This window comes from Thunnus maccoyii, chromosome 21 (genome assembly GCF_910596095.1).
Source record: "Thunnus maccoyii chromosome 21, fThuMac1.1, whole genome shotgun sequence".
Taxonomy (NCBI): Eukaryota; Metazoa; Chordata; class Actinopteri; order Scombriformes; family Scombridae; genus Thunnus; species Thunnus maccoyii.
In genome coordinates, this window is record NC_056553.1 from 6,998,435 (window position 1) to 7,018,202 (window position 19,768).

At 38.3% G+C, this 19,768-nt stretch overlaps 1 protein-coding gene across 2 annotated transcripts; it reads left to right on the forward strand.

The window, feature by feature from the left end:
- Nucleotides 1–3,729: 3,729 nt before the first annotated feature.
- On the forward strand, nucleotides 3,730–18,832 carry tfr1b (transferrin receptor 1b). Of its 2 annotated transcripts, none has more exons than XM_042398858.1 (19): nucleotides 3,730–3,926; nucleotides 7,468–7,514; nucleotides 7,817–8,027; nucleotides 8,905–9,115; nucleotides 10,035–10,172; nucleotides 11,300–11,384; nucleotides 11,586–11,708; nucleotides 11,837–11,932; nucleotides 12,072–12,211; nucleotides 13,003–13,172; nucleotides 13,319–13,438; nucleotides 13,871–13,956; nucleotides 14,058–14,121; nucleotides 14,233–14,300; nucleotides 14,390–14,457; nucleotides 14,721–14,811; nucleotides 15,120–15,347; nucleotides 15,495–15,644; nucleotides 15,782–18,832. In XM_042398858.1, the coding sequence occupies exons 2-19, from the start codon at nucleotides 7,482–7,484 to the stop codon at nucleotides 15,992–15,994; spliced, it is 2,295 nt and encodes a 764-aa protein (XP_042254792.1). In that variant the 5' UTR covers nucleotides 3,730–3,926; nucleotides 7,468–7,481; the 3' UTR covers nucleotides 15,995–18,832. The 2 variants fall into 2 exon arrangements, with proteins under 2 accessions (XP_042254792.1, XP_042254791.1); XM_042398857.1 differs by having other exon boundaries at nucleotides 3,732–3,926; nucleotides 7,463–7,514.
- Nucleotides 18,833–19,768: the final 936 nt, after the last annotated feature.

The following is a 19,768-nucleotide window of genomic DNA, read 5'->3' on the forward strand; positions in this document are numbered from 1 at the left end:
ATAAAGTGCTAATTAGTGAGTTGGCGGAAGCTCAACTAATCTAACCGTCCCCTTAACAAACAGATATGAGAGTGAGGGAATGAGATCATATAACTCTCTGCATAAAAAAGCCAATAATCTTACTATTTATGAAAATGTTGAGCTATTCTTTCAATTCCAACATTGGATATAAATCATTAAACCACAAAAATCATACAACTTTACTGTAAATTCCATCACAATTTGTTATTAGTGCTGCAAAAAATTTCTGTCCTAAATTACTTAAATCCAGTGTTGGAAGAAATATTCAGATATTTTACCTAAAGGACCAGTATGTAGAAATTAGGCATCTAGAGCCAGTGTTTGGTTTGTCCGTTTTGGGCTACTGTAGAAACATGGCGGGCTCCATGGAGGATGACCAGTTTCCTCTGTAGATATAAAGGGCTCATTCTAAGGTAATGAAAATACAACAATTCTTATTTTCAGGTGATTATACACTAATTAAAACATACTTATGAATATTATATTCATTTCTGCCAAGTCCATTCCACTAGATGCTACTAAATTCTACACACTGCATCTTTAAGTAAAAGTACCAATACAACAATGCTAAAATACTCGATTACAAGTAAAACTCCTACTTGAAAAATCCCACTGAAGTAAAAGTACATAAGTATTAGCAGCAAAATTTTTATATATAAAGTAGCAGAAATACTCAAATAAAGTACCTTAAAATTGTACTTGAGTAAATGTATTTAGTTAATTTCCACCAATGCTTAAACCTCTGGAATGCAATGTCTGCAATGTCTTTGCACCACTGATGCAAAGTGGCATCAAGGTGGACTGATGGAGAGACCATCCTGTCACCAAAATGTCACAGATTTGATCCCACAAAAGCCAACAAATCATTTCATTGCTCCCAAGTAACACATTAAAACCACTACCCGCAGACACAAGTGTAATCTAAAATGTGGGGGAAAAGCAGTATTAAATGTGGTAACTGATCACACAATTCTGCTTCTTCATAGTTGCCATCATGTCCAGTATGTAAGAGGGACAAATTGTTTTCTCATCCAAGGATGGAGGTTAACTCTCTCCAGAGATGAGAGGTAATTTTAACACAAAGCACCAAGGTGACACCATCTGGGACGGTGTTGCTACTGCATGATGTGCTGAGCCCTAGTTAGATTTTGCCACCTACTGTACATGTGGAAACACACCACAAACACACCACAAACGCGCACATAGTGAGAAGTCTCTGTAGTGCAGACACTATTTCTAGCTCTTCTCTCCCTCCCTTACACACATTTGTTGTTCCAGGGCATCTGAAATGTTGTATTCAGGTCAGGTCAAATTAATTTTAGTTACAGTAACTGACTCAAACGGGTGTACGTTCCCACATTTACCACATTATATAATGATTTCCTGCACTACAAGTTTGTACTGACAGATAACTGGTAGGAAACCATCTGCGGGTGCCGTTTACAGAGAATGAGATCAAATCTTTTCCTCCTTGCATACTTACAGAGATGTCTCTTTCACTTTCATCTTCTCAATGTATTGTACATCTCAGCTGGATGTACATAACTCTTTGTGGTCCTGCTGATGAGTTTATTCGCCTGTTTGTCAAAGAGGAGTGGATTGGGGGGGGGGGGGGGGGGGGGGATTAAAGAAGAATGAAGGGTATAGTCAGTCAAAAGCCTTTACTAAACAGGATTTAACATCTTGTATCAACAATTCAGTCACACCTCGAAGGATTTGTGTGAGAAGAGGGTCACAGGTATTAAACAGCTCGTCTCAAACTCCACCCACTGCGCGAAACCACTGCCCACTTCCCCTTTTTAACCGCGAGTGTCCCGTTTCCAACCGCGGGACTCGGGTCGGTTTACTAAAAAAACGGTTACTACTGTTGCCATGACGACGGAGGTTGCCTAGTAACCCACACCACGTTTCAAGTGATCATTTAACCAAAACCATGATCTCCCCCTCTCTGTATTTCACATTATACAGAGTTTTTAAATGTCATGTCGGGAGGGACATTCCCGCGTTGGCTGTTTGAATGCGCACCCAGAGACTTCCACCATCCGAGCCGACTAACTTCCGGGTAGCCCTAGCCTAACTTTAATGGGGATAAAATAATTCTGATAGTGAAACGAGTCATTTCGCGGGGGTTGTGTGACGCTCACGGCACTTTCTCCACCGTTTTACAGTCATAACATTAGTGACGGAGTATATGCAACCATGTAATCTATGACACAAGCACGTGTAAACAGTGTTTTTGTAATTTTACTCTCACTGCCAGAAGGGGAAGACAAAAGTCCCGCACTCCAGGTTTGACCACAGCGTTGCCACACCATAAAACATAAATATTTTTTAACAGTGATGCCTAACAGTTTTGGAAAGTACAGACAAATGATGTTGTCCTGCCGATTAGAGGTGCCAGATTAGTAAAAAGCGTGTCCATGTACACAAATCTATAGATTAAATTCGTGACTATTTCACGAACAGCCGTCGCCCACTGCTGGTACTGCACTTTCATACACACGTATATGTACTTTTTTTCTTTTATATGCTTTAATATTTTTCAATGTAACACTGTATTCACTGACTTCAAAGACTTGTAGGTGAGCTATTTATTATTAGACCAAGTAGGCAAGTACCTGGGGCCCTTAACTACTAGGGCCCATATTGGATATACTATGATGTTTATATGTAATACATAGATTAAATTATGTTCATATATCTTGCATATGTACAGTACTGCAGTAAAAACTTAAGTGAGGATGCTTTCAAAAATTATGTCATGAATAGTTTTTATATATCAATTTATCCACTAAATTATGAATTATACTTGGGGTCTTTGTCATGCTGTGAAAGAAGTACTGAGATCTTTTACTTACATTAAAGTAGCAATACCACAATGGAAACACCACCCATCTCAAGCTCTCCTTTGTCCTTACTACCACAAGACTGCTGAACAAAATATATATGTCATTTTTTTTAATCTATTGGTGGTTAGTGTTATGAACTAGGATGTATTCCCAGTGCAATATGGTTTAATGTGCAATACTGAAGGTTAGTGAGTGCAATACTAGTTAACTTGTTTTATTTAATATGATATTTAATTTATGGACTTTGCCTCCTTTGCACACCTTTGTTCTTTTTAAAAACATTTTTGTTCTTATTCTTTTAAAATATGCTTTGACACTTTATTGGCCACAGGTCATTGTGTTCTATTATTTTAGAAATAGTGTAAACTCTTTGTATGTGTCTGTACATATGGAGATTATGTAACTATACTGTGTATACCTTGTATTTTATGCATATGCAGCTGTATGCACACTTGAACCTAAGACAAATTTCCCCTCAGGGACAATATAGTTTATCTCACCTCTTATCTTGTAACAAATTATGATGAAATTGATAAATAAAATAAAATAATCAGAATAGGTTTTATTGGCCAAGTATCTTCACGCATACAAGGAATTTGACTCAGGTTTCTAATAGCTCTCAATGTACTTACACACAGCAATGTTCAGGAGATACACATGGACATACAGCCAAAACAAGACAACAAGGCTGACAACTGTGGGCCCTCGCCGCGGGTATGGTGCAGGGATGGTGGCGCGGTCCTGTTGGTGTCCTGGGGTCTTCTAGGCTATTGCTGCTATTATTATCACTAGTCATATCTCTATTATTATTGTTATTGTTATTATTGTTGCTGCTTTTCTGTGTCTCCTATTCTGGGTTTGGGTGGCCTCCTGCTTGGGTTTGTCCACAGCCCCCAGATGAGTAAGTCCGCCCCTGCTTCAAGGATGCGTACGTGACAAATTACGACGTGACGAAGGCGGAAGTGCCCCGACCGTATAAGGAGTAACGTTATAGACACCGCTGAGCAAATCTACTAGCAAGAAGGCCAGAAGGCGCGGTGCGGAACCTGCGGCCAGGTGAGATAATTGACTCCAACCGACTATTTATCAATTTACATCGTTTGAATTCCGACATTTGTTGACCTGTATTGTCTTTTACGTAACGGGACAGACGTGCAAGGTGACACGTTTTGCTAACTAACGTTAGCTTAATTAGTGATGCTGCAGTTTCACCTGTTAGCCTGATATGTTGCAGGAAACATATGCGACCGCGTTTCGTCTGAAAATCCATATTGGTGATACAGTAGGGTCCAAAAGTTTGAGACCACTTCCTCATTCTTTTGGACCCTACTGTATACTGACAGAATAACCGGCTTTTTGTTTTAATATGAAACTGATGTCTCCTGGTTTGCAAGTGTGACTGAGTGTGGAGGAGGATTCCTGTCCGAGAACATAAAATCTCCTTCTCAACAATAAAAACTAAGATATGGTCAAACATCCAAAACTCTCCAGATGTGTCTGCAGAGGATTTTCTACCTTCTTTACAGAAGATGCCTTATAATGTGGAGTTATATAATGATGCAACCTCATGTAACCACTCCCAAAACGGTTTATTTCCAATTCATTTCCGCCCAGGGTTATTCCATCAGTTTTTAAGAAAAATAACTTATTGTTTTCGTTTTAGAAAAAAACTTTTGGCTAATGCACATAAACAAACAAGCAGAGGAAATTCTGGGACTTTATCATTTGCACTTAATCTAGTTTTTCATAACACCAGGACTTCAAGGGTAGTGTGACTGACCTACAGGATGATAAAGAAAGAACAGGAAGAGAGACTGATGCAGGATTTTGAAGCCGATATATCTATGCTAGGGCTGCAACTAACGATTATTTTCATTGTTGATTAATCTGTCAAATATTTTCTTGATTAACCGATTAGTTGTTTGGTCCATAAAATGTCAGAAAATGGTTAAATACGTCTGTTTCCTGAAGTGACGTCCGCAAATGTCTTATTTTGTCATCAGTCCAAAACTCAAAGATTTTCAGTTTACCGTCATAAAAGACTGAAGAAACCAGAAAATATTCACATTTCAGAAGCTGGAATCAGAGAATTTGGAGACTTTCTTTAAAAAAAAATGACTCAAAATAATTGATGGAAAAGTCGATGTTGCAGGCTTATAAAGATCAATCTGCAGATTATTTACTCGTACAACATCATCACATTTATGCATTTTAATAACCAGTACATTTAAATTATTTAAGCAAAAAACAATTCTGCCTTTTTGTCTTTTACATTTGTATATTTCTGATTTCATATTTTTTCCCTTTTTTGTAAATAACTGTTGGGCTACTTTTCACAAACTTCTAACATTTTATCATTTAAATGATTTCTTTATTTTGTATAATTTTTTTAGGGCGTTTTTATACCTTTTTTTTTCTTTTTTTTAAATTATGGTGACATTTAAGAGAGTTTACAGGAAACAAGGGGTTAGAGAGAGGCGGGGGGCGCGTAACTGAGCTGTGGAAGTTGCAGTTATGTGCCATGCGTCTCTACCAGCAGGCTACCGGGACACACGTATCATCTAAATGATTAATCATAACAATAACCTACATATGAATCACAAAGGAAAGTGATGGTGTAATGTAGCTCTTGTACTGGCGGCACTCTTTCTGCTGCCATGTAGCTAATATCATACTGGTTTATCTGCTGAGCTATATTTAGCAAAAACCCAGAGGAGAGTTTAGATGATGAAAGGAAGCATGACTGAGCGCTTCAGCTCTGGTATAAAGATGCATGTTCGATTTGTACTTTGCATTGAGGAAATACTCGTTTTCAGATTGTTTTAATCAGTAATAGGCCTAGATAGTGAGTCCAATCAGAACAAACAGATTTCATCCAATCATCAGAGGACGAGTCAACGGTTTCCTGGTTCAGCGTAATAAAGGTCGGTCGGGTGTGTTTAACTGGTCTTGGTGCATTTCTCAACGGTTGCCTCCCCTGCAGCGCTATAAGGAAGAATTCCCTTGAAGGAAGGGAAGTTGTGGGTTGTCAGTTTTAAACAAACATTTCCTTCTCAAGTTCACCTGTGACAATCCTCCAACTGACATATTTATAAAGGAAACAAGCTTAAAATGGCCAAAACAGAGTTATCTTTTGTCATGAGACGCGTAGGTCATGTTTTCTTCTTTTGTTGTGTAAGCATGTGTGTGTAAAGTAAAGGTCAAACCAGTTATTAGACGTCATTTGACATTTTGTATGGAGACAGTAGATAATCCCTTAATGGCAATGAGTGTAGAATTCATTGTTTTTAATCTTTTGGTCTATAAAGTGTCCAGAACAAGTTACCAGACAAAGTGAGCAAATTTCATAATTTCAATGATTTATAACTGTATATTTATTTATTTAAATAAATAAAATAAATTAAAGGAGTAGGACTGAGTGATCATTTCATTGGCTACCAGTGGGATTTATTCAATTATAATATGAAATCATGTTATTGTTTATAAAAATGTGTTTTCCAAATTAATGATTGCAAGTAAAGTTTAATTACTCTTGATTTATTGGTTGGTCTACAAAATGTCAGAATATTTTGAAAAATGTCTAAAACTGCAACAATCAGCAGAAAATGAATCAGCAACTATTTTGATAATTGAATAATTGTCTTATTTTAGTAAAAATGTAAAACATTTGCTGGTTGCAGCTTTTTTAAATATGATTTTGATGTTTTTCTGTGTTATAAATGATAGTAAACTGAATTTCTTTTGTATTTTTGACCACCAATAAGACAAGACATTTGAAAAAAATATTTCACAATTTTGTGAGATTTGATAGACAAAGCAATTAAACGATAATGAAAATAATGGTTTTTGTCTTTCCTGACCAACAGTCCTAAACATTAACAAATAAATGCATCAAACTGTCACAACAGAGAAGCTAGAACTTGACAACTTTTGGTATTTCTGCATTAAAAAATGACTTCAACACTTAATTATTTGCTCTTCAGTCGCTTTATTAGAAAAATATTGTTAATATGTTTTGGCTTAGTTACTTATAATGTGATCATAATATTGGTTTATTTTGTGATGTAGTTGTGTTTTTTGTAAAGGAAAGTCTGTTTTTGTCTAATTTAGCAAATTAAATATCAGACAAATGAATAATTCTTGGCAACAATCATATAAAAATCCAATATTTCTGTAAATCAGTGTTGTTTATTGATTTGCAATGTTGCAGACAGTGACTCAATACAGATGTTAATAGGAAAGATATCTTGGCTCAATGAAGCATACATAAACACACCCACACACTACTCATAACGTGTATAAAGTAAGTCCAGTTTGAGTTTTCACTTGAAGGAAGAACAGTCTGCCTGTTAAAGGAGGAAACACTTCTGACCTGGCAAAAACCCCTGAATACCAGCTCTGTTTAAAAATATGACTCACCCCCTCTCCCTCCCTCCCTCCCTCCCTCCCTCTCTGTCTGCGTCTCTCTCTCTCTCTCTCTCTCTCTCTCTCCCCTTTGGTCTTTTTCTATCTCGCTTTCATCTCCTTCTGCATTCGCTACCTTAATTTGCGGCACACAACCTCACAGTCTGGTTTATACTCTGTCTTCTTAGAACAGGACCAACGGCAGCGATGGATCGATTGAGGTCTGCGTTCAACAGCATGGTGAGTGTTTGTGTTTTCTAACTGGAATTTTTTTTTTTTTTTATAGAAATAGAATAATTTGTCACCTGCATTTAGATTTTTTTTACCTGTTTTTATTATTTTTGTATATATTTTATGGTCACTTTATTGAACAATTTGAATAGAGAGTACAGTGTCTTGCTCCATTTTTCAGCACCTTAAATCAAAAACTTTTTTTTATAAATAACTTGACCTTTGTAACCACTCTGCCGCTCCTGCAGCTGTGGAATCATAAACACGTCGCTCTCCTCATTCTTTGTTTCTTTTGTTTCTCTCTCGTCCAGATTAAAAGCGAGCGCTACAGCAGGTTCACTCTGCAGCACGAGGAGGACGGAGAGAGGCACGTCGAGGTCAAACTGTCCGATGACGCAACAGATGACGCCACGGAGGTCGGCCAGGCGGGGGGCTCGCCCAGCTTCCGGCCGGCACCTCCGCGTCAGAGCCGTAGCTCCCTCTGCTACATGGCCGTAGGAGTCCTGCTGGTCTTTATTATCGGTATGATCTCTTAAGTTGTCTTTCTCTGTTTACTAAATATTAACAGTATTAAACATTTTCTCCAAGGCCAGTATGATAACTTCACATCACTTGTTTTGTCCAACTAAAAGTCCAAAACCAAAAGTTGACAATAAGAGCAGATTTTTACATTTGAGAAGCTGCACCAGTGAATTTTTTGGCATTTTTCCCTAAAAATACTTATACGATGATTGATCTATTATGTAAAATTTGTTGTTTATTTCATCTATATGTTTGACCTTCACTGTTCAGTATGATGATGATGATGATGATGATGATGATTTGAGTTTGATACTATAAGGCTGTTTTGACATTCAGTTGCTAAAGAGGGAAAGTCTTTCTTCTTCCTCTCTTCTTCTTTGGAAGCAATTGTGGTCTGGTGCACTTACACAAGTGTGATGTGCACATACACTGAGAATGAACAACAGCAGCAGCTTTAAACACTGTAATTGAATGTTTTTGTAGGAAAAAAAACAAACATATCTGACACAAATTATTCAAAGCAGGCTATATTTAAAATGTCTTAAAACATGTCTGGAGGATGTCTTTTAATGAAAGGCAAACAGAAAAAAGTTCTAAAATTGTAGATTTTGAAAGGAAGGAAGGGAGTTGAAGCAGATGTAAAATCTTCTGTGAGTTTGTTTTAAATATGTGGTGCCTATAAACTGAATAATGTTTTATAAAACAACAGTAGTATTTAAAATCAGATCTTTTGACACACAGGAAGCCAGTGTAAAGATCTGACAACTGGAGTGATGTGTCTTTTGTTTTAGCGAGGTCACTGTTGGCAGAATTTCATCACTGTTATAAAACTTTTTTTTTGAAAAAACCACTTCTGCTGTCTGCGCCGTGTCTCCAGGATACTTTATCGGTTACATCAGCCACCGTAAACCTCGGGTGGAGCCAGCGGAGTGCAGGACAGGGTTGGAAGGGGAAGAAAGCACACCAGTATATCCCGAACAAGCTCCAGTGGACGCCGCGCCAGCTCCGGAAGCGCAGCTGGACTGGAAGGACATCACTCAACTTCTCACGCAGAAACTCACCACTGAGACCTTCGACAGGACTCTGAGGTAAACTGTTCACCTGCACACAAGAGAGAACACGCCTCACCATGCAAACACTCCATAAGCCTAATAAATAACTAAATCATTTCTAGTAATATTAAGGGAAATATCCCAGTTAAAAGAATAAAAATGGTCCTTCCAAAGTTAATGTTAAATTGACAGACTTTTACTGGCAGGATCAGCTTTCTGTGCAAAGAAAATGAATAACAAATATGTAGCTCAAGGAGAGGGATCAAGTAGAAACTTTTTTTGTTTTTAAACTGATATTTTTGTATAACACTGTGAATCAGCAGGGATTACAAAGGAGACAGGAAGGTTACAAGTGTGAGTGTGCTTCTCCTCAAAGCTTAAAGGATAAAGCTGATGTTATTCTATATTTTTGTGATTATCGACAAATCCCATGAAAAAATCAAAGTTAGCCCATCTCTCAATACTCTCTGACTTCTCTACTCTGTCTGTAGCACTCCGCTTCAAGCCCATTTGTTCCAGCTGAATACAGAAGTTTATCTAGTTAAATGATTATTTTTGATACTAATAAATTTGATTTTGAAGCACCTTTCATGTAACTAGAATATTTAGACTCCAAATGAGTTCAGATTAAGGCGTTTATGATTTCAGGTCAAATTAGTGTTTTTTTATGCTCTGTGGAGAAAGGCAGTCACCAAACTGATCTGCAGAACCACAAAATCTATCTTCTGTCTGAAACCAGCGCTTTGTATCGCTGTGAAACCGGATCAGACTCGTCATTTCTCGTAATGTCATGACATTTTATAATAAAGTACATTTTGTGTTCGTAAGAAGGCTTATGACTCATCTCGAGGCCTTTTCTTAAAAAAGGGGGTTGAAATGTGCATGAAAAAAGTCATTTCAGAAGACTGAAGGGAGACAAACATGGCATAGAAATTTAAATTTTGTTTCTCCGCAGGGACTTTGATCTACCCAGACGTTCAGCCGGCAGCCAAGAAGATACGAGCCTGGCAAACCGCATGTTTGAGGAGTTCAAGAAACTTGAGATGGAGCCCTGGACCGACATCCACTTCGTTCAGCTGCAGATGCCAGACAGGTTGATATATTTTTTATTTTGTACATGATAAATTGTTTTATTTGAGAGATATTGGTAAGTTTGAAACAACTTTTTAGCTTTAACGTATCATTATGAAGTAAATGCTGATTGCACAGTGTAACGGCTGTAGAATAATGACACCGTTAGTGTTCAGATTGGTTCCCTATGAGCCTCGCTTTCACTATGCAGTTCAGTCTGCTATCGGGTACGATCTCCTGGGAAAAGGAAGGATCAATTTACAGCACAAAGGAGGTGTGTCAACCACTGTGCAACCAAAAGTAGTTTTCCCTGGTAGCTTTATCTCATAATTGTTTTATTGCTACATGATAAATGTGGAATATTGCACAAGCAACACATTACTTACATGTGCGTAAGCTACATTTTAGTTGCATTGAGTGCACTACCTGAATAATACCTTGTCTTTTGATTTCTAGAGGGCTTTCTTCCCGTTAGCTACGGTAGCTAAAGGGAAGAAAGCCCTCTAGAAATCAGTTAGCTAAGCTAGCAGCCCTACAGCCATAGAGTACTGGATCAGTATCCAGTCAGGCTGATCTACCCGGTTCACTTTTCTCAACACAAACTAAAGAATTTCTATCAGCTTTCATGTCTCCATTATAGACTAAATTAATGAACAAACTCTCGCTTTCTCTCCTAATTTTTTCTTCTAACGTTACTCCCTCCTCCACCCCGACGCCAACCCCTGCTGCAAACCATGTTATTACTATTCAGTGCACATCATTACAGTAGCTTTTGCTTGTTCCCAAATTCAAAATAAAATTGTGACAATTCAATTCACCTCTTCAGTGAACATGTCTTTCTTTTCTTATTTCCAAAGTGGTGTTGATTTTATTTCTGTTGAAAACGGAAAGTGATCAGGTTGTCTTTGCGACAGCGATGCAGACAATAATACTACATGGAAACACTAGCGGAGGAAAGTCGAAAAGTTGTCTGTTACCACTTTAAGAGATGCTTAAAAACATGCTGGTTTCTTTAAAATGCCACAGTCGGGCATTAGGATGGAGCTATAATCCACTGACTGTAAATGTCTCTGGATCAATGTCAGTTGTGAAACAAAACAAACAAACCAACAGTGATATCCTGACAAGCTTTTGTCCTCTCATCGGCAGCAATCGCCCAAACCGTGTCCTTTTTGGTTCAGACGTCTTCAAGCCTACGGGTTATCTTGCATACAGCGCTACTGGGACAGTTCAGGTGAGTAAAAGGATAAGTGTGTAAGATTTCATGGCATCAAGTATTGAGTTGGTTGCAATCTGCAACCTCACCACTAGATGTCACTAAATCATTCACACTTTTCCTTTAGTATAGTTGACACTTAAATAGCCAAAACTTGAAGGTGTCTGCCTCTTGTTTAAATGTACTCATCACTTACCTAACTTTTATGTATGTGTGTAGGGAAAGCTGGTGTATGGCAACTATGGTCGACAAAAGGATCTGGATGTTCTGCAGAAGAAGAACGTTGAGCTGAAAGACTGCGTGTTGCTGCTCCGAGCTGGAAATATCAGTTTTGCAGAGCAGGTATCTGTGTGTGTGTGTGTGTGTGTGTGTGTGTGTGTGTGTGTGTGTGTGTGTGATTTGACACCTTGGTATGCCTCGTATCACTCAACTAGAAACTTGTTTTAATGTTTGTGATCATGTTTCTTCAGGTAAATAACGCTGCAGCGAAGGGGGCCTCTGCTGTTCTAATCTACCCCGACCCTCAAGAGTACACGTATACAGCCGACACAGAACTCTACGGACATGTAAGTTTGCACACACAGCCTGTTGGGTTCACAGCAAGTCAATTAACCAGTTAGCCAGAGCCAGAATATAGAATTGTATTGCTTTGTTTTTCTTTTTTCTCCCTAATTTCTTGATATTTTGTTTGTTTCCCCCCTTCAGGTCCACCTGGGTTCAGGCGACCCCTACACCCCTGGATTCCCCTCCTTCAACCACACGCAGTTCCCCCCAACTAAGTCATCCGGTCTCCCCACAATCCCAGCCCAGACTATCACCGCCAACATGGCTTCAACTCTTCTACGGTAAGAAAATGCTTCACACCTTGTTGGGGTCACAGTGTAACTCTCAGTGTAAAATGTATTTGGATGCCACTCATATATACTACTATAAATGTACAGCCATGGTGCTAGAAGTCACTTTGGATAAGGGCATCAACTCAAAAGCATATGTTTATTAGATATTTCAGTAGAATTTTCTTGGAAAATTAGACTTGAAGGTAGACTTTAGAGTGATATTACAGCATATATTTGTACATAAACTCTATATATCGCTATATATTGGTTTTGCAAAGGTTTGTCTTTATGATATCTTCCAAAGACTCAGTTTATATGATGTGATGTTTTAGTTAAAGTGGCTGTAATCAATATTTTTTCATATATATAACAGTGTATTAAATGATGTGTAATGAGAAGCATTGTTCGTAGTGATGAATCTACGGAGAATTAGTAGGCAGCTGTTTTCAGTGACAAACTCACTGTACACTACCAGCTCAGCAGCAAACAAGAGCAAAAACAGAGCTAAAAGAGAGTGAATATTGGACTTACACTCACCAGGTGGACAGAAACACGACTCCAAACGAATGATGACGTTGCTCCATAACTGCTGGATGTGGAAATAAGCGACTGTTTACTGCAACATACCCAAACATCCTGACATAACTCTAACCACTTCAAGTGGCCAAAGAAATAGCTGAAGCAGGTTTAACTAATTCTGTAAACGGATGACTGGGAAACAGGCCACAGCTGTAAACCTTATGTAAGTTCTAGTGTTATTTCACCCAATTCCTCGCCTGCCTCTCCGCACCCTCTTCCAGGAAAATCGGTGGCCCCGAAGCAGATGCAAGCAGCGGCTTTAAAGGCGGCATCAGGTCACTGTCTTACAGCCTGGGAGGCAGCGAGAACGTCACCGTCGAGGTGAACAACGTGCTGGTCAACAGGGAGATCCACAACGTGTTCGGAGTCATCAAAGGATTCATAGATCCTGGTAGGACTAAATAATATGAACCATTTTCCCTTCAATAATTCAGAATGGTGTTTTTTGGGGGTTTTTTTTGTTTGTTTTTTTTTGTTGCATTGTACGTCTAAGATATCTTGCACTAACATGTTTTGTGTCTGTGTATGTATCTGCAGATCGCTACGTTGTACTGGGAGCCCAGAGAGACGCCTGGGGTAAAGGTTACGCCAAAGCCACTGTTGGCACCTCCATTCTGATGGAGCTGGCCAGGGCTATTCATGAGATGGTGAAGAAAGGTAACAAATGTAGTACTTTGCATACAGTATAATCACTATCCTAGAAAACATGTATCCCTTAAATGACCACTTCAGGAACACAGCCCTGAGTTCGTAGATCAGGGAGGATGTAAGGCTCTCTTCTTGGTTGTTTTTTTTCTGTATAATTTGAACACTGCAGAGAGGAAGGTGTTTACAGTTACAGTCCCACATATTGTGATTTGTAATAAATCTCCAAACATTCACTGATGAGCTTTAATAAACAGATTTAACTGTTACTCCTATGAAATTCTCCTATTGCAGTCATATTTGCAGTATCAGTAGTATTTGTTCAACTGTATGTTGTAGACTCCCAGTTACTATAAATGTGTAATGTGTGTTTCTTTGCTATTGTTGGTGTATTCTGCAGGACATCACTGATAATGCACCATGTGTGTATCCTTTATTCTTTAGATGGATTCAGGCCCAGGAGAAGCCTGGTGTTTGCAAGCTGGAGTGCTGGAGAGTATGGAAGTGTTGGCGCCACCGAGTGGTTGGAGGTGAGAGCCAAGTAGCTTTTTTTTTTTTTTCAAGGATCTTAAGGAAAATACATGTTTTCTGTTCTGCAAATGTTCTTTCTTATGTCTGCGTTTGTTTTTAGGGTTATATGTCCTCTATTGACAAAAATGTTTTGACCTACATAAGCCTGGATGGAGCAGTCATGGGTATGTACAGTACACACAGTACATCATACATGCATCACACAGCACAGACGCACATATTTCTGTACACAAATATTCAAGGTTGTTGCTGACTTGAGTATATTTTCTCACAAGGTCGTGGGAGCTTAATAGCCTCAGCAAGTCCGCTGCTTTACAGCCTCCTCGGGAGCACAATCAAAGAGGTAACAACAACAAACCACTTCAGATTATAATCTAGTCCTGATTGTATCAGTTGAGTTTGTATTTAGTGCAATTTCACTTTACTGCACAGGTGAAAAATCCTCTTGGTTCTGGTGCTGTGTACGATATGGTGGGGAAAAGCAACTGGGAGGCCAACGTGTAAGTATTAAACCAGCCTATACAGACAGTCTTTCAAGAATTTTCAGTGTCAGTTAAAGTAAACCTAAAACTACATAAATCTAAGGCTGGATATCATTGGAAAAATTCTTCTAGTGCTGATATGAAACCTGAGTTTCAATACTGACAAGGTGCAAGTTCTTAAATGTTACATTTTCTCTCTTCTGTTTGTTGTAGAAAGAAGGAGTTGTTAGACTTTCTTGCTAATAGCTGTGTACGATGATTTTACTCTGTCATGTGTGCAGACTGAGACCGATGTCGGTGGACGACCCTGCTTATCCGTTCTTGGCCTTCTCCGGGATTCCCTCCATCTCTTTCCACTTCATCTCTCCCAATGTGAGTCTTCATTCAAAACAGAAGGGACACTGATGTTACCTGTACAGTGTTTATGTACATTTACCCACAATAAGTAAAAATGAGAATGTTTACATGTACACAACTCTACTGTTGGAGAAAAGTTTCAATGATTTTAAATGAACAAAATATCTTCAAATAAGTCAGCTGTCTCTTTTAATCTCTCTATCTATCTAAGGGATGAGTTAATAATAGGATAAAATTACATTAACTTGCACAGACATTTCGGTTAACTTGTGTATCCTTGTATTGAAATTGCATATGTGTGTGTGTGTGTGTTATGTCTGAAGACTGAAAGCTACGCCTACTATGGTACCAACCTGGACAACATGGATCATCTCAATTATCAAACCAACCAGCGCACAGGTGAAATGACCGCTGTCGCTGCACAGTTTGCCGGTCAGATGGCTCTGCGACTGGTTCACGACCACCTGCTCAACCTGGACGTGAGCAGATACACCAAACTGATCACCAAGGACGTGTCCCTGATCCGCAAACGCATTATTCAGCTCACTCAGGTCCGTCTCTCCGCATCTTTCTTACACGTCTTGCACTCCAGTTTTTGACTGAACTTCTTTTAAGTGTGCTATGAATTTTATAGCTACAGTATATGGACCAGAATATTTTGTGATTTGCTGATGTTAATTTGACTTTTTGTCCTGTAGTCTGGTCAGCTGAAGGGTGTGGATTCCAACTGGCTAAGCCGTGCACGTGGCTCCTTCCAACGAGCCGCTACCAGCATCAGCAACGCCATCGTCAACACTGACATAAATGACCAGGAGGCCTGTCGCATCCTCAACGACAGGATCATGACAGTAAGAGTAATAAGTATAATAATAATAATAGTAGTTGTTAATAATTTATAAAACGACTCGATGGTAGCGCCGTCACCACCTCGGGGACACATGAGTTGGTGTTGGATGTTTAATGGTTATAATTTTTATCGTCCTAGGTCGAGCACACCCTCCTCTCTCCGTACGTGTCCCCCATCGACACTCCTTTCCGTCACCTCGTGCTGGGCCGCGGCTCCCACACTTTGGCGTCCATCACCGAGGCCACCGACATGGAGCAGCTCCGCATCCAGCTGGCCCTGGCCACCTGGAACCTGCAGGATTGCGCCAACGCCATGGTCGGAAACATCTGGGAACTCGACAACGAAATCTAAAGCGGAGAGAGTCGCGAGCGTGTGTGCGTGCGTGCGTGTGCGTGGTTGTGAAATTGAGCAAATGTGAGTAACGAGACACAGGTGGTTGTTCAAAGCAAGCGAACACACAATAGAGCGAAAGAAAAATAAAAAACCGAAGCAGAGGGCGGAGCTCCAATATCAGCACTTAAGCACAAGCTGTCAATCAGAGGTCAAAGCCCCACGCTTTATATACAGGTTTATATTCCGTTATTTTGGGGGGATCTGACTGAACCTGAATCCCACAAAACACCAGGAGGAGAAGCAACAATATTGAACTTGAAGCTAAAACACGTTAAAAAAAAAACAACAACTGTGAAACGGCACCAAATACTCGGAAGAAACTAAACGACAGATCTGCCTCCTCCTCCTCCTCCTGGCTGCACCCCAGAAATGTTGAACCAGTCGAAGCCTTTGCTGTGACCTCTCGCCATCAAAACGCTGAAGACCTTATTTATACTTAAGTTTTTTTATCAGTGGCAGTGCCCACTATAAATATATATCGTTTGTCTTTTTATACGACGTTATCGGAAGCAGTGCCTTCCATAATTATGACGGTTATACTGTCTAATCCTACGGCAGCATCTGCTACACATATTAACTCCTCAACTGTTGCTGACAAAATGGAGCCCGTGATGAAGTTTAAATTTATTCTATTTCAAGTAACGCTTTATTTTACAGGTCTCTTAATTTTGTACTAATTTCCTGGAATTTTACAGAGAAATTTGCAGGTATTTAACACTTAATTTTAAGGACATTTTACAATTGTACAAATTATTTTAAAAAATGGGAAAAAAGTGTTAAGATGGTTAAATGGCATGTACCCACTGAATATATTTAGATTCAAATGTAGTTCTTAATTTTAATAATAACAAAAATAGATTAGATTCTTAACAGTAGTTTAATAGAAAGAAAAAACTTAGTTTTCAGTGCGTAGTTTTGTGTCAGTGATGTATTAGCATATTAGGTAGTTTGTTTAAAAAAAAAAAAAAAACAACTTAAACTTTTTTCTATTGCTTTTCTAATAATTTGTACCAAATTACACCACCCTTTCTGTAAAATTTCCTAAAAATTAACAGTTTAATACCTGCAAATTACTCAGAAATTGTCTTGTAAATGTGTATAAAATCATAGGACCTGTAAAACAAGGCGTTAAATTCCCTCTGCTCTTCATGTCATGCCTTCATGAGATCTTAACTGAAGCAGCTACACAAAGAAAAAAAATTACTCCGGTGGGGCTTCACGCCGCCATAAAATGTTTGTTTTTAAAAAAAAAAATTGAAAGGGAGAAATGAAGAGTTTTTCCTGATTTGACGTCAGGAACTATTTTGATTCGTCTGTCAAAAACCAGACTAGGAGCAGAGAGACATCAGGCAAGAAGATGTTATTTACACACCACAAGCCTAGAAATAAATTAATTGTGTAACAGGGGGAAAAATAAGTAAAAAAAAAAATGAATGCACAAACAAATAACACATTATAAACCCCCCCCTTTTATCACAATGAATTGGTTACATAATTTGCAAGAAAGCCATTTATGTTGCACAGTCTACTTTTGGAGCACTTAATGATACAGATAAGTTATCGGGAGCAGTGCCTTCCATAATTAAAACTCATTATCGGGAGCAGTGTCTTCCATAATGACAAGCAGTGACGGTAGTTTTTGCCTACCAACGTGTGTGTGTTTGTGTTTGTGTGTGTTTTATGTGTGTATTTATCGGGAGCAGTGTCTCTCATATTTCACTTGAAGGGTGGAACAACTTATCGGGGACAGTGTTTCCCAGAGTTTTATACTTGATATATTTATTTGTTTTCTCTTTATTTTTGGATTATATATTTGTGTGTGTGTGTGTGTGTGTTTAGGCACAGTCCTCCTGACCTCCAGAGTGTGTGCGTGTGCTTCTGATTTTTTCCTTTTTTTTGCCTTGAGCTAAAATTTCTGTTTCGCGCTGTAGTTTTCACACGACAGACTCATTTTTAATTTTGTCCTCGACACTCGGGACTGTGTAAATGCACTGTACTCATTATAATTAGCTGCAAACCTGATTTGTCTGTCTAGTTATAGAAACAAGAGATTTCAAGGTAGGTAGCAGGTAGCTTTTTTTTGCGTCGGTGGCTTCATCAGTTTCACAGATCATGTACTACATACATATGAATTCACTCCTGTTGCTTCCCTGATCACAGACCACATGTGTTACCATAACATTTGTCACTGTATGCATGTTACTCTACTGCTTTACAGGTGTAGCTCAACGATCTTACTATACGGATTAGAAAAGATTCAAATATTTCGATTGTAGGGTTTGACAGATGTGTCCGTTTTTGTTTTTAGATGCAGAATAATATTTTTGTATCTAAGCTACTATATTATCTGATATATCTTTCTTCCCATAAAAGTTAGTGTTTTTCCCCTAAATTGTATGGATCTGGATGCAAAACGCTAGCTCATGTTTCAATTGAAGCTCTTATTATGAATCCCATATAACCATATTAAAATTCTTTTTATTTCAACATCTACTGTAGAGTCAATAAAATGTCAGTTCATCATTATTCAGATTATTGGATGTTTGAACACGTTTGGTTGTTTCCTTAGCAGGTCGGTTCTGTTGAGTTTGTTACATCTCAGTTTCAGTTTTTCTTGTTTCTTCCATCTGTTCAAAGAATTAAAACCGACTGAATCATCACTTTAAAAAAAAAAAAACATACTGCAATTGTTTCAAAACCTGCTCAGTTTTCTGTAATTGACAAGTTATAGAAATTATGTTTCTGTGATTTCCATGTTCAACAGAAAGACTAATAAACCCTCTGGTTTAGCATCCATTCATGTTTTGTTGTGATTTACAGTTCATCATATTTGATTCCTACTGTTTGCATCATTTTGTTTGTTTGGTTTTTTTTTTTTAATGTCCAGAAAACAGGAAAGTTAATGAGAATCTAATTGGGAACCAGTAGGATCTCCAATGTTTCATCAGAGCCAGTTCATTTAAGCAACATATATATTTGTATACTTATGGTGGTGATTTAAAAGCACCATTTGCACCCAGTTATACCATTCACCATGTAAAAACAAACAAAATAGTTCAAGAGTCATACTGGGCTCAGTCATCTTAAAACCAGTATGTCAAACAATCCTTTCTCAGAAATATCCGAAACACATATTGATTATCTATCTATCTATAAACACATTGATTATCTATTACTATTTATCACAACTTTGAGGTCTTGTAATCAGTAGGTAAATAAATAGAGAGAAATGGCCCAAGAAGTTTTCAATCAGTGCAATGTGTTGAGGCTTTGCAGCTAAAAATATCTAGTACAGCATTTCTAATTTAATTATCTGAATTACATGTTATACATTAAATACATGAAAAAATAAGAAATTAATATTAAAATGAGGCCTATATCAAAAGTTTAAAATAATGTAAAATTTAAAACAACGTTGTATGACACTTGGTCTGTATTGGGCCAGTGGTTCTCAAATTTTTTCACGTCAAGGACCCCTAAACTGACACAAACTAGACCACGGATCCCAATCTGATTAGACCAGGAGCCCCATCTGATGAGACTTTTGCTTTTAGATGTTTTATTACAGAAAGTACGTGAAACCAAAACAGTCACACATGCTGTCATAGATGGATTTATAATGAAAATAAATAATCCTCCCTTTTTGCTGGGGTCCCCCTGAAACCCTCTCAAGGACTCCTTAGAGTCCATGGACCCCACTTTGAAAAAAAACCTTTATTTTGAAGCCTGAAC

Coding starts and splice junctions, on each gene's coding strand:
- tfr1b (XM_042398858.1), top strand. CDS start 7,482: ATGGATCGATTGAGGTCTGCGTTCAACAGCATG. Junction 9,116..10,034: donor ACCTTCGACAGGACTCTGAG/GTAAACTGTTCA, acceptor GTTTCTCCGCAG/GGACTTTGATCTACCCAGAC. Junction 15,645..15,781: donor TCAACGACAGGATCATGACA/GTAAGAGTAATA, acceptor TTATCGTCCTAG/GTCGAGCACACCCTCCTCTC.